Below are 14,956 nucleotides of genomic sequence, written 5' to 3' on the forward strand. Positions count from 1 at the left end.
GGATGCTCCTCATGGCCCACCGAGCTGTTGCTGGTGTCCCCACACGAACACACACACACACACACACACACACACACAACCAGACCGGTGAGCACAGCCCCACCCACTTGGCCTGAGCCATTTTCCAGCAGTGCCCACAGCTCTGAACTCACTCCCGGTTCTAGCCTTGCTCCCTTTCTCACCCGCAGCACATGCTGAAGGAGCAAGGCCTGGAAGAGGACTTCCTGGGGTGCTCACCAGGCGACCTCCTCCGATTTGATGACTACAACAAAGACGGCCTCCTGACCCTCCATGAGTTCTACACAGCCTTCCGTAAGTCAGGCCCCAGTCGGGGCTCACAGTGGGCAAACACATTCCTGCACCAAAATGGTGTCAGGGGCCTGGAGTCTGTCCTTGGTTGTTTCCAAGATTGGCTTCTTCTATAGGTGAAGGCAGTTGAATTTGTTTTGCAACAAGCCTGAGCTTTAAGGGAAGAGTAAGGAGGGTAGGAGTTGGGTGGGGTGGTAGGGGGACTCGCTCCGCTCCTTTTGGATAAAGTTTCTTCGCGCTGTTGCTATGGTTTGAGGGACCCGGGACTGCGACGTGAGCATGGTTAGGAGGGCACTGCCTCACATCGCTAGGGGATTCTGTGACTGCACCTGGGGGGAGCAGATGTTAGGGTTCTCCCCAGGCAGTGGCCTGACCCCGTCAGGGAACCCTACCTGGGGGTAAATCCTACAGGAGGGTGCTGGAGGCTTGGCCAGGCAGGAGAGGGAACAGTCACTGTGGAGGGTGATGAAGAGCAAGGGTCCTGGTTAATGAGAGGCAGGGGAATCCCTGGAGAAGAAGAGACAGGGGGTGCTCTACCTGAAAACGGAGGAGGTGCCCGGAGTGGACCCTCTGTGGGGCCGCTAGTACATACGGCAAGTGGGTAGGGCTGCTGAAGGACGCAGGTCTTCTCCCTGAGGTGCTGCCCCAAGACATGACCTCACGCCAGCTGTAGCTGGGGCTGGAACAGGGCTTCCAAGAGATGCGACATGCAGGAAGGAGCCCCAGGTAACTGCAGACAAGCTCACTAGGAGAGGAGAGGGAAGGATGATGCGGGGGCCCTAACCCGAGACAAGAGGGGACATTCTTGGCCCCAAAGAGGTCAAGTCCCTTTACGACAGACAGCATTCAGGCTCTGCTTAAAGCAGATAATGTGTGTGCCCTGTGTGAGGTGTCCTTGGACGTGACCTGCAAGCTCACAGCTCCTAACTGCAGGCCGTGGAACTGGGGAAGCAGGGACGAGATCCCCAGGGTGCCCTGAGTACTCTGAGCCACAGGTCCTGGCATCCTCGGCCCCGGCCCCAGCCTGTACCTGGAGTTCCATTTTCCAGGAAGGTATTCCTGCTTCGTGTCGCCATCTCTGTGTGCTATTGTTATTCCAAACATTCACAAGGCCTGAAAATCCTTGGGATTTGTTGGCAAGAAGAGCTCTGGTGGCAGATAGAAGAGGTACTCATGTGACCTAAGAGGAGAAAAATGAGTGTGATTCTTCCCTGTGGGGAATGTCCATGAGCTTGTTGCAGGCGGTGCCTTTCCAGCCCACGACATCCCTGTTACCAAGACCCAAAGTCCAATCCCCAGTTCCCGGGCTCTGCTTGATATACGGTGACTAGGTGTGGCTCCCCAGCCTCCTCCTTCCTGCCCACAGCTAAAACCTATCTCTACATCTGGTGGTTCATAATAAGGTGTGAATGACTATAGGCTCAATCTGCTTTGGGAGGGATTTGCTTTGTGGATTGAGGAGCTTATTCCATGAAATAAATCTCTAAATTTTAGAATGTATGGAAGTCTCAGCAACTCCAGAGACCTAGCTCATGAGACGATTCTTAGATTTTCAGGACTTTTGCAAGGCAAACAGTGAAATGGTTGGTAGCTTTAAATCAGCCATAGTAGGAGTGTTTACAACACAGAAATCTACACTACACAAATGCTACAAAAGGGCGAGCGTGCTCTTTACCCTCTGGAGAGCCCATTGTGAGGCACTGACCTGCACACGCTGGGCGAGACCCTCCCTCCTCTCCTGTCCTCAGCATCCACCTCCCGCAAGCTCCTCTCCATCCAGCTTCCCCAAACGGAGCCCTCTTGATGATGCTATTCCCACAGGAAGTGAACAAAAAGAGAGTAGATGTCAGGGCAGATGACAGGGTGAGCCGCCCTCCACATCAGGGAAGCAGCAGCATGCTCTCTGGGGGCAGCCCTGAGACAGTGCTTTGTGCGCTCAAGCCCCTCTGAAAAAGGAACTGTAACGAAAAAGATCAGTGCCTTGGGGCTTCCCTGGTGGCGCAGTGGTTGAGAATCTGCCTGCTGATACAGGGGATACGGGTTCGTGCCCCGGTCTGGGAAGATCCCACATGCCGCGAAGCGGCTGGGCCCGTGAGCCATGGCCACTGAGCCTGCGCGTCCGGAGCCTGTGCTCTGCAACGGGAGCGGCCACAACAGTGAGAAGCCCGCGTACCGCAAAAAAAAAAAAAAAAAGATCAGTGCCTTTTAAGAGCTGGGGGCCAAGGCTGGACTTCAAGGACTTGGGGGATACACTGAGCATCGCACTCAAATGTCCCACAATGGCATCATTAGGCAGAGAAGAGCACTGCTTAGGCACCGTCCTGGTACCTGGTGCCACAGAAGCCTCTAGCACATGAGCCCGCTCCGTGCGAATTGGTCTGGGACCAAATAGGAGCTAATGGCTCTACTTTCAAGGAAATGGCAGCATCCCTGTCACCCCTGATGAAAGAGAAGCCCTCCCTGGCCTCCCTAGTGAGGTCATGATGAGCAGAGCTGCCCATGGAAAAGGAGGGAAGTCCTTGCTTCACCTCCAGCCATATGTCCCATGCACAGCAATGTGCTGTTTCCCTCATTCCTGGATTATTGTTTGAAAAGCTTTATAATCACCGTTTTTAAAGCAAATCAGATTCTGCTGTCGCCTTGGACTTGTTTTGAACTGGGCAGCCAAACCATTCATCACAGCCCAACCCAAATAACAGATATGCAATAAAACATAAACTCACAGCCATTAAGGAAGCTGCATCATGAGTTAACCCTGCCATAGAGGCCTCACAGTCGGCTACTCGAAGCACACAGGATCAATGGTCTTTCAAAGTCACAAGAACTCTAAATTCCCATTGCTCTGGAAATGGATTTATGGTTCAGTAAATGTTAAATAGGAAATTGAAATGAGACATATAGGTACAACTTCTTAACCAGAAATCAATGGGCATTAAAGAAATCTCCCTAAAACTCAGAAAGTAATATCTGAAACATTTCAGCAGCAACATCTTGGGTTTAATTTTCAAAACTGCAGCTGACAGGCTAGCAAAAGTTGAGACTTTAAAATTGTATTTTTTAGTCTGTTTTGCCAGGATCCTTGGGTACCAGGCAGGGCAGGGTCTGTGGGGTGACTCCTGGCACAGACTCGGCCGCTCTATTAAAGGATGGGTCTAGGGGACTTTTCCCTGGAGAAGTGGGTTGTACTTATGAGTTTTTGGTGTTGCGGCTTGATCTCCTAAATCGTGTCTTCTCATGCAGCTGGCGTAGCCCAGGCTGGGCCGGTGTTTGCCATTGTCTATGGATGGCTGAGGGCAATGCCAGGGATCCTAGGGCTGCTGGCTGCCGCGCTCACTTGAGCGGGTTCGTGGTGGGGCTGCACCTTCCTCCTGGCTTTGCAGAACAGGTGACCCTCCCCCGAGGAGGGCAGAGGACAGATCCCTTAGCCGTGGAAGTCAGGTCAGCCTCTTTCTGTCAGAAGGTGGGAAGGCTGCAAATCACCCGTCTCTGTACAGTGATGGCAGTGGAATAGGAGGGTGGCCTCCCTCTCTTCCTCTATTTATCACCCAAACATTCTCTTCAGGTTGCTTTTGGCTTTCCAAATCACAGGCTGATCTCGGAACTAAAGACACAGTGTCCCCTCCGCACATGTCCCCCACCCTTCCTCCCCACTCCTCCCTCCCCATCCCTAACAAGCCCCAGAACCTCCCGTCCCTGCTATGAGACAGAGACCCAGGCCCCAGGGTTGCTGGTAAGCGTGGTGCATGCCAGCCTGTCTGTTCATCTCGATAAATAAATCTAAAAGTTGCTCGCTTAAAAATCTTTCTCAGAACGCACGTTTTTGCACTTTTCTGAATGCTTGGGCTGGGAGCATGGGAAAAACATGTTGCTTTATTTTTTTTTTTTTTTTTTTTTTTTTTTTTTTTTCGCGGTATGCGGGCCTCTCACTGTTGTGGCCTCTCGCGTTGCGGAGCACAGGCTCCGGATGCACAGGCCCAGCGGCCATGGCTCACGGGCCCACATGTTGCTTTAAATGAGGATTTTTCTCTCACTTTGAATTCATTACAAGTTCCTTCTGCTTTTTAGAAAGATACTTGTCCATTTCCTATGAGAGCAATGTGCTGCATGCAAAGGAAGGGTTTGCGCAGCTCGCGGTGCAGGATAAAGGGCTTCCCGTGTTAATGTCCCGGGATCACAGGTGCACAGTGTCCAGGAGGAATACCCGTGTCAGGGGGACTGCAGGGAGCTGATTGTGTGAGAGTCAGATGCCCTCCCTCAGCTCCAGGCAAGCAGGAAGGAAAACAGTGATTTAATCTGATTACTGCAATACCTGTGTATCCAGGGCAACTCTGTGAAACAGAGGAGGCGGTCGCTTGGCGAATTTACAGCTGTTTTTCTGCCATTGTTTCTGCGTAATGAAAGGATGGTTACGGCTTCACCTCGCATGTCGTTATCCTCTGGAATGAATAATGCCCGCCCAGGCCAGACGCTGTGCCAGGCTCGTTATCTTAGTCAGCCCTCACAGCCACCCTGTGATTGTAAAACAACGGCAACCATCCCTCCCCCAAATCTGTCCGGCTCTTTATCCATGTAGCATGAGTTCAGACAGGAAATTCAGCTTGTAAGAATACCACTTTATCCTACTCTGTTCATTCCCTTAGTTTGGGATAGTGAATAACAAAATTTCAGATAGCATGGGGTTTATCAATAGTTTTATCTGAGAAGATTTGTCTCTTGAGTTTGGAGAGGAGGAATAACCTGCACGCTGGTGTCGGTGTTGGCGGATGCTAAGACCATTAGTGTGATGCCTCCCCAACCCCAACATGTGTGATGCCTCATGCAGGACTTGCAAATCAAGGGGCAAAAAAAAAAAAACAGATTCACTGCTCTTGGTCTCTCATTTGCTCAAGGGCATAAAACAGCTAAATTGGAGTGGCCACTGGAGGGAGGAACTGGAAACTGGTATCAGAAGGTGCTATGAGTCTCACTACCCCCTGTCAAGGACTTTCTCCTCACCTCCAGTAGAGAGAGGGGCTCCAGAAAGTTTCCACGTGAGCTTCCGTGCCCCTGAAGTGTGTCAGTGTGCCATCTGAATGCTTTTTTGCTTGTTAATATTGCTTTAGTTAGTCATGAGCTCTTACTACTTGAGTCATATAAAATGATATCTAACATTTATCATGTGTCAGCACTGTGATTATGTCCCAATTTTACAGATGAAAAAACTGAAACTCAGAGAAGTTAAGTAGCTAACCCAAAGTCACACAGCCAGCAGGTAGGAGATCCCAAATGCCTGGTTCCAGAAACATTTCATGCATTTAAACACAAGTTGCAACTCATCAGCATTCTCCATTAAGGAGAATCTCACTGTCCCCACCGTGGGTTTCCCTGAATTTCAAGTCCCAGCTCAATGGTCTCGTCCTCCAGGAAGTCTTCCTTAATTTCTCTCCTCTACCAAGCCCCACATGCTTTCCTCTGTGTGCCAGTAGCCCTGGGTTCATCTCTACACGGTAATAAGACTGTGACCTGGTGGTTGAGTGTGGACTGAGTCAGACCTTGTTCAAATCCTTGTTCTGCCACTTACTAGCTGTGTGACCCTGGACAGGTCTTTACCAGAGGTTAAGCTGAGCTTCAAGTGCCTTAACTATAAAATGGGTATACTAACCACCACTCAGCACTAAATGAGATAATACGTGTAAAGTGATTAGAATGATACCTTGTATATGATAAGTGCTAAGTAATCCTTAGCCAGCTAGGTCAATGATGGAGGTGATGATGGTGATGATAAAGATTTCTGTGTGTTCCCAGCCCCTCCCTCCCAGCCCCTGTCACTCTGTGCCACACTATTGTCATCTGGCCCGTATTAGTCCATAGGCTCTAAGAGACCAGAGGCTGTTTTGCTCACCATGTGCTCATGGCAAGCAGAGGCATCCAAGCACAGTGTCACCAAGGGTCACGGAGGGCCTTAGCATGTCTCCAGGGGGGCAGAGGAAGCAGCTTGCTGGGGCCTCACAGGTGGGATCACTGGTGGGGGAGCATCAGCCAGGCCAGGCCAGGCCAGAGGGCACCTCCACGGACACCCCTGATCTGCTGGATGAGTGACTGGGGTGTGAGGTGAGCCCCTGATGCCCACATGTGCCTAATGCTCCCTTAATGAAGACAGAAGCTGCTTGTCCCATAAAGCTCTCGTCCTGCTCCCAGGGCCGCTGACCGACCGTTCAGCCTCCTTGGGATGCGTGTTCTGTTAGTCTATTAGGTCACCTGCCCACTGCTTAATTACTCCCACTCCCGACAACTATGTGTGCAGACAAGGGATCATGCTCAGAGCCGCTCCTCAGCCCATAGCCACATGCCCAGCAGAGGCAACAGACCCTGGCTGTGAGCGGTCCAGGCTCAGCCCCACTGCTCCTGTCCCGCTCCCACACCAGGAGGTCAGCTTTGCCATCTTGGTGCAAATCTGTGCACCTTGGAAAATAATTCACTAGCATGGAATGTGGGTTTGCACTTCCTCCTAGACTCTGGCACAGGCCCCTGCCGGGCCCCGCAGCCATCTCCCTCCCACCTAAGGCCACATCACAAAGCCAGCACCCACGGAGGAGGACACAGCATGTCCTGCTGAAAACTGGAGCCCCCGGCAGCTTGAGACCCCCAAGCTGGGCCCTGGCAGGCTGGGAGGACCAGCCTCTGGATCACAACCACTGAGCACAGAGACCCAAGCTCCCTGACTCAGGCCAGCGCCAGAAAAGGCAGCAGCACTATTACTGGAGCACCGTAGGAAGACTGGGCGCATCTGCCCTGGTGCTGGTGTGGGCCAGGCTCTGAAAGGAGGGAGCATCTGGGCGGGGAGCCTCTGGCTCATTCTCTCCACACAGGTGCATGTGGAGTGCAGGGTCCACTGAGTGAGGGGCCGGGCGGGTGACCAGAACACTTTAGGGGAGCCTGGCCAGGGCAGGGAGGGCACGCATGAGGAAAGGTGCAGACAGATGAGGAAGCTTAGAAGGAGGAAAACATTAGGTCAGCCAACACTCCCAGAGCCCAAGCACCAGGCAGGGAACACAACATGAGCAAGACCCCCAAGCCCTGCCTGCAGGGAGCTTGTAGTAGTTGGGAAACAGAACAACCACCAAATACAGTAGGAGATGGGACAGAGAATAACTGGGTGCAGGCTTGGCCGGGAGGCCTGCATACAGAACTGGGGATAATCAGGCAAAGGGGGAGGAGAAAGGGTCCTGAACAGATGCGGAGAGGGTGTGGTCCCAAAGGGGCAAAGGACTTGGAGTGAGTCAGGAGGCTGTCACGAGGAGCGGTGGCTGACCAGTGGGGCCCTAGAGGGCAGATCTCGGACAGAGGGGCCGGGCCAGGAGAAGGCCGACTTCGCTTGGATCTGCGGGGGTCTATCCCAGCCGGCCGGCAGGCCTGGCAGGCGCTGCTGGGGAGTGGTGAGGCCCCTTCACTGCAGGTGCGCCCCCTGCCTCCCCCCGCACTCCCCCCCATACCCCATACCCCATAAGGAGCTGGAGAGAGCACTGAGCATCACCTGGAAAGCCAGACTTCGCCTTGGAAGCCCTTTTAGCTTCAGATCTCCAGCGATGACTGTCAGGATGATAAAGTGAGCAGGGCTGTTGTCTAAGGTCCCAAGGAACAGTTGCTCCAGTGCCTGAACTCTGTCCTTCCAGGCTCTCCCTTCTCTGTGAAAGTGGAAACACAGCCGAGGGCATGCTCACCCCTCCAACAGCCCCAGCTGGGCAGGAAAAGCCATTGGCAGCCCGTGATGGGGGGGTGGGGGGAGGGGCGGTGTTCAATGAGTGCCTTATCCCCATGGGGAGCCAGGGTGGTAAAATGGGGCCCCCCACGCATGTATCAGGGCTCTGGGGTGAAACAGTCTCGCCCGGCATCACACCATGGAGGCGTCAGTTCTGAGCCAGAACTGCTGCTCACCAGCCACCTTGCCCTCTGCTAGTTTCTCCTTGGAATTTTCAAACCCAGATGGCCTCTCTCCCATCTCCAGTGCTTTGCTGCTAACAGCTGCACTGTTGGGCCCACTTTCTAGCATTGTCTGGAGCTGAGTTTTCAAGCACTTTCCATTTTTAAAGATCCCAGCTGGAGGCTGTCAATGGCCTCAGTGCAGAGCAATTGAATAGTAGAAAATGAACTTGTTACAGGTTGTTATCGAAAATCTATTATATACAAATTGCAAAGAAAACTCATTAAAATATGATGCTTTGGTGATTTTTTTTTTTTTTAAACCCTCCTCTTCGAGGGAGAGGCAGGGGCAGGGTGGCTGGATACCTTGTTTCTCCCTGTTCTGAGGTAAGAACTTCTGGTGGCACTCCAGGCCAGGCTGTGGATCTTATGCTTATGTGCCACCCAGCCAGCCTGACTTGAAGCTTTGCATAGAACAGAAATGTTAGTAAATACTCAGAAATGGCTGCAGAGGAAACAAAAAATTTCATTACAAAGATATAAAATGAGAGCAATTTAAATGTCAGCTTTTTACCAGGATAGTACCTTATTGTCCTCATAAATTTCACTGTTTTTGTAAAAGTTTTATGAGGACTTCAAGGACCTAAACGTGCAGTTAAGCACTGAAGCTCACATTACTGATTTACAATCTTGCTCCCTGGGATTAAGGTGCTGGGAAGGCTTGGGATGTGAATGCGTGAGCTGTCCAGAGCCCAGATCTCCAATGGGTTCCTCAGATGCCGAGGCTGCCTCTCAGGCTCCAGGCAAGAGCCCAGAAAGCAATGCAGGGTGCCCCCCAGCTCGCTGCCCCCTTGTCCTACCGGCAACACCCACATGTCAGTGTAGATGTGGCCTGGGGGTGGTGTGGGCTCTGTGGCACCTGAGACCCCCGTGGTCTGAGGCGTGGAGAAGGGCTGCCTGGTATGTGCCTGAGAGATAAGCCCTCCCAGGGCTGTGCGCCCCTGGGGAGGATACTTGGAGCATAAATCACTGTCCTGTGCCTTGTGGTCTTTCCTTCGTCTCTAGCCACCTCCTTTCAGGCTCTGTGACAGCGCCCCCCAAGATCTCCCCGGCCACTACCACTCTGCAGGTCCAGCTTGTGGGCCGGGCAAGGAACAGAGTGCTGGGGAGCGACGGGGCGAGGGCTCTGCTTACATGGGCACAGCCACCAACAGGGTGGGCGGCATATGGGCCACTCTTGGGGCTGGGGGCGCTCACAAGCCCCAGCACCAGGGTGGCCCCTGGCAGGAGGTGGATGGAGAGCCAGGCTCTGGGCGCAGACTGGACCTGGATAGGCAGAGGGAGTTGTTTTCTTCTGGGAGACGAGAGGGAAGGGCAAGGAACGCCCAAGCTGCTGCTGCCTGCCTGAAACAGGCATTCGGGTGGCACGTGAGGGGCTGGTTGGAGACCCTGGTGACCCATCCAGGTGTCCTCTGCACCGGCCACACCTGCTGGCTCGCAGGTCCTCACCTTATGGTGACTATTACTCAGCAACTCTCCAGCCCCTAAGGCTGAGGGTGCCTCCCACTGGCCCAGGGCCCAGCCCCTCCCCAGGCCCTCCTGCTGGGCCTGGGACTGAGGGGAGGGAAGATGGTAGGTGGTGGATGTATGGGCGGAGCCCACGTGACCAAGAGTACCTGAACACAGGAAGCAGCAGAAGGGACAAAGCAGAAGCAAACCCAAGAGGCAAGAGGGCGAAGGAAGGTAGGGACTGCGTCTGAGAGCAGGCAAGGTTGTTATTGCCCGAGGCATTTTGTTCCAGCTGGAGGACAAGGGAGCAGGAGAGAGAGACAGAAGCCTAGAGCTTTCCACAAGGTGGCTGTTCAGCCTGGTATATAGTAGGTGCTTGATAAACACTTGTTGAAAGGATTGACAACCATGATGGATTTTTCTAAATCTCAGCAAAGCAAAAAGGTTCAAGGCAGTTGTAGCAGTTCCCAGAGAGAATGCAGAACAGTCAGGTGGTTCTCTGGTGGTGGAGGTCATCCTACTGCCCACACGTGACACTGGCCGGGGTCAGCTGCCCACCGTTGTTCCTCAGGGGTGTTGGGTTATCTGGGTCACTGGGTTGGCAGAGAGGTGCCCTCTGCCAAGACAGCTCCTACCCCTGCTGTAGTTCACTCACCCCTCTCCTAGTGGGACTTGTTTTTCCCCAAAAGCTGGCCCTCTGAGGGAGAGCGCAAAGCCACCTGTAGATCCCCTCATAACTACGGCGTCTGACAAGTCCTTACCAAATGCCCCCTGGAGGCTCCAGGCTGGACGCTGTAAGGAGGGGGCCCCAGGCCAAGGAGGGGACTGGGATTCAAATGCCTTTCTCAGTAAAATGGGGACTTGGGAGGTGTCCCCACTGACGGAAGAGAACATGTTCCAATTCTGGGTAGGAGGCAAGCTACTCACGGCCGTGTGCTCCAAGCCCCGAGTTCCTGCCTCAGCTCACACAGGATTTGGTGGGGTTCTGAGGGCCTCAGACCTTTGCCTCCACTTCTGGACTCTGCTGTTGCTCTTGGACCCGTGGGATCCAGGCTGGGACTAGAACAAACAATGTGCAGTACCAGTCTTTTGAACTGCAGGAGGACTCAGCAGAGGTCCAGGCAGGAAACCAGTTTCATTCTCCTCTGTGCAGACTTTCCAGTGAATCCTGAGGCTTCTCCTGCCTGTGGGCTGAGGGGGAGGATGAGCTGAGGACCACTGACCGGTTGGGCCACCAGCATTAAGTGGCCTTCTGGTGCTCTTTAAACATGGGGCTACTTGGCAATGGTTTTCCATTTCGGGCTTTGGCCAGGATTCCAAGTCCTCTGGCGCGGTCCCGTTCCTGGATCCTCCGCAGTACGATCTGCCCAGGGGAGGTGAGAGGGAGGCTGTGCGTGCGCTGCCCCAGGCACCCGTGAGCTGAGCCTTGGAGAGCCGCTGTGCTCCAGACGGCATGGGCGTTTGTCTTCAGGTGCTTCAGGCACAACTGTTGGTACACTTGTCAGGATTACAGATCGAATCCTGGTGGGAGCAGAAATGGGGCCCAAAGGACTCTGCCTTCCACAGGTGTCAGGAGGGGTAGTGAGATGGGTGGGCGGTCCCTCTGAGTGCCTCCTCCGGCTCACTCATCTTCCCAAATGCTCTCGAGCCTCTCCAGACACAGCCCCACTGGCGAGGCGCTGAAGGCTCTCCAGAGCACACAACGCTGCATGCCAGACGCTACACCCACGCCTGGCAGGGCCTCCCTCCCGAGTTCTGAGGGTAAGGAAACTGAGGCCAGGGGGGCTGGGGGCCTGTGAGGTGCCCACAGCTGCTAATACAGACGCCAACACAAAGCCAGGTCTGCAGAATCACACCTGCGCACTTAGGCACTGGCTACACACCCTGCTCTAGACGGGACCCTTTGGAGTTTCCAGTTCTTCCCCCAGAGGCCAAGATCCAGAAAGATCCCCACAATCTGTGACTCTGGGATGGGGCAGAGGGAGGGGTCAGTGAGGCCAAATCCTCACTGAGGGCCATTCATCACATGCTGCTGCAGAACAGTGCCCCTCACTGTGTGCCCTTTCTGGATCCTGAAGTCCGTGTGCAATCCCTTCTCAGCTCCCACAAGTAAAAGCACATCCACAGCCTCCTCTTCCTGGGCCTGTCCAGCCCTGGTGTTGGTCCCAGTCTTCAAAAGCCCACCTCTGTGCAGCGGTACTTAGAAAAGTGCTGGTGCTTGACAGCAGGACGTCTTGGGAACGACACTGCTGTTCATGGGTGTTCAGACCACCCTTCCCCTGAGGTCCCCCTGCTGACAGCCAAGAAGGAGCTCACCAGGCCTAGCACTGTCCAGGTGGCAGCTGCATCCAACCACACGTGGGGCCGCCATCGCCCAGCACCCAGGGCACAGGGCACGGTGCAGGATCTAAGGGTCAGTGGAGGCCACCCATGGCTGGCCCAGACAGGAAAAACGGTGGGTTGGGAGTTGGGTTGAAAAGAACTAGAGGTCAAATAAGAGCATCGACAAAGCTCTTGAGGCTGCCCAGGGCCCAGCCGGCCCTGACACCTGGGGGTGCTGAGTGGACAAGTGACACTCAGGCTCTCTCTTTCTGTGGAGACAATGGTGGTCATGTCTCCTGGACCACATCCCCCATCCTGGAGGAAGGGGGTAGGTGCAAAGTGAGGGCTGAATCAGGGGCCCTGCTGTGTCATGACCAGTGGTACAGCCCTGTCCTCCCTGGGGACCCTGGTGGCCTGAGGGTTAGATCACGTACAGAATAACCGTCCCGTGAACTGGTGGGCAGTCAATGAAGCACTTCCTGATGAAGCTCAGGGCTTCAGGTTGGGAAGAAACAGAAAATGTGGAATGTTCACAGGCAAGGCGTTGGCTGTGAGGAAAGGAGGGGATTTGGAAAGAGAGCAGCAGGTGTCACACCTACAGGGAGGCTCGGAGGCAACCTGGCATATCTTACCCTAAACGCAAAGGTCCAGTCTGCCCCATGGATTCTCTAACTGACCGTGCCCCACACAGAAGTTCTACTAGTTTTTCCTGGGCTCTCACTGTCCCCAGCCCATCATTACAGAGCACCTCACCCGCCCCCCTTGCTTCCAGCCAGGGACAGACACACCCCTTACCAGACAGGAGGGGAGGTGGTGGGAGACCTTCTAAGTGCTGCTTGTGTAGCTTCTAAGGGAGCAGCAGCGTGTGCTGGACGGAGAAGCAGTCGGTAGCTGCATCTAATCAAAGAGGAATGCCAATGTGCTTCCACTTTGAATGTTTTCCTTGCATTCTCTAAATTAACATGGGCTGAGCAGGGCTCCCGGTCCCCTAGAGTCAGCCCTCCATCATTCAGAGGCTGATTGTTCACTTTGGATTATTCATGCCCAGATTCCCCCAAGCCTCCCAGCCTCCCTGCCTCCCTGCCTACCAGCCACTGCCTCATTAGAGTTTGAAAGCAGCTCTTGTGAAGGGGAAGCAGAGACAGGTGGAGAGAAAACTCTAGGCAGCTAGATGGGCTGCTGATTAATGTCTCTGGGCAGCAGTGGTTTTGGAGAGGAGGGCAGAACCAGGGTGAAACGGACACAGGAGGAAGAACTAGGGTTATCTGTCCACGTGGGCCCCACCTGAGCCTCCACACTCGTGGGCCCACCTCCCTTTGAAGTCAGGAGAGGTTATTGATCTTGCTTGAAGTGAAGAGCACACACCCAGCCCAAGCCTGTGATCTGTGGCCACGAGGCCGCAGGCTACAGCCTCTCTGTGAGCAGCCCTAGCCGGGCAGCTGGGTAGATGAAATATTCACAGGCCCAGAGTCTAGGCAGCTCAACTTTAAAATGCCTGTGTTGGACTAGACCAAGCCTGCTTCTTTGAAGAGCCGTGGCTCAGAAGGCTGAGGCCCTGCAGGCTCTGTAACATCTGCAAACACAGAATCTGCCAAATGCCCAGGGTGTGGGAGGTGGCCTTCATCACGGGAGAGCAGATGGTCTTTACAATGACACAGCCAGGGGGTCTCCCCAAATGTACAGGGATGGCCTCCAGACCCTAATCCCTGTTCCTAACTCTCAGATGGGGACACTGTGATGTATGGTTGCTTCCAGCGTGAGTGGCCTGACCAGCAGCTGTCCCTGCGGTCTCTGCGGAGGACAGTGAGCTTCCAGAGTGACCGAGACACCCCCGGCAGGTGTCAGGTGGCTCAGCACCATGGCTTAGTTTACTGGAGGAGGTTTCCATGTGACAGCCGTGGTCTATGAAGTCACAAAACCATCAGGTTAGGAAGCTCTGAGTAAACACAAGTTTAAGGAAATGCTTCCAAATGGAAGCAACAGGTAAATATTTGCTCTCCGGTTTGCATTCATGCTTAGCAAGTGCCAGCCTGGGCCCTGGGAACATAGTGGTGACCATAGCAGGCCTGGCCCTGTTACCCTGTCTACAAGTTGCTTGCTGAGGAAATGGTTTGGGGCCCACACAGGGAAGCCCTCCCATGATGGGGTATTTCCTGTGTGAGCTGACCCAGCACCCAACACACGGTGCAGAGGCCCCAGGGCTCTGGGGCAGAGCAGCTACAGGGCCCGTGATGTGTTGCAGAGCTTGCCTCTGAAGCCATATAATGAATCTTGGGGAATAATAACAGCTTTAAGAGCCGATGCTCACTGAGTGCTTAGCACATGCCTTGGCACTGTTCTAAGTGAATCCATTAGTCCTTGCGACAGTCTATGAGGGAGGCACGGTCATTAGCCCCTTTCTGCAGAAAAAGCCCAGAAGCACCAAGCACTAGAGTAACTTGCTGTGTCTCAGAGCTGGAGTTGCAGGTCAGGATTTGAACCCAGAAGTCTGGCTTCAGAGGCCAAGCTAGGCTATACTGCCACTCAAGGAATTCTAGACGCTGTGATGCCCAGAGTGTTTCAGCAGGGCCCCTGTGGTACCTCAAGTTTGTCAGGTGTTAGCCTCGTGGATGTTGGTAGCTGGCAGGGAGGGAGTATATCCAGAGGAGGGGGCACAGCTGGCCCAGTCCCACCCACTCCCACCCCCTGCATCCTGGCCCACAAAGGCCGCTGCACCAGAAGCACCCCTGCTTCTAGAGTCTGTCCTACCCACAGGACTGTGAAGGACCAATGCAGGGGCCCTCCTCCCAGTTGGCCAGGACCGATCTGGCAAGCACTTCCAGAGGCTCCTGTGTCCAGCCTGGGGCTTCTGTGGGCTGTGAGTGACAGGGAGCTGGGGCCAGTCAGGCACACAAGTACTCAGACGGAGGAGACAGGC

General features: G+C 54.2%; 1 protein-coding gene across 5 annotated transcripts in view; it reads left to right on the forward strand.

Moving 5' to 3' along the window:
• The window catches only part of FSTL4 (follistatin like 4), a 728,090-nt gene that overhangs the window by 579,510 nt on the left and 133,624 nt on the right, over positions 1 to 14,956 (forward strand). For all 5 annotated transcript variants that reach the window (XM_082624020.1, XM_082624019.1, XM_082624022.1 and 2 more), the window contains one exon: positions 189 to 312. In XM_082624020.1, coding sequence (XP_082480146.1) covers positions 189 to 312 — 124 coding nt within the window. The remainder of the gene's footprint in view (positions 1 to 188; positions 313 to 14,956) is intronic.

The sequence above is a fragment of the Mesoplodon mirus genome (assembly GCF_964341445.2).
Source record: "Mesoplodon mirus genome assembly, chromosome: 5".
NCBI classification, from domain to species: Eukaryota; Metazoa; Chordata; class Mammalia; order Artiodactyla; family Ziphiidae; genus Mesoplodon; species Mesoplodon mirus.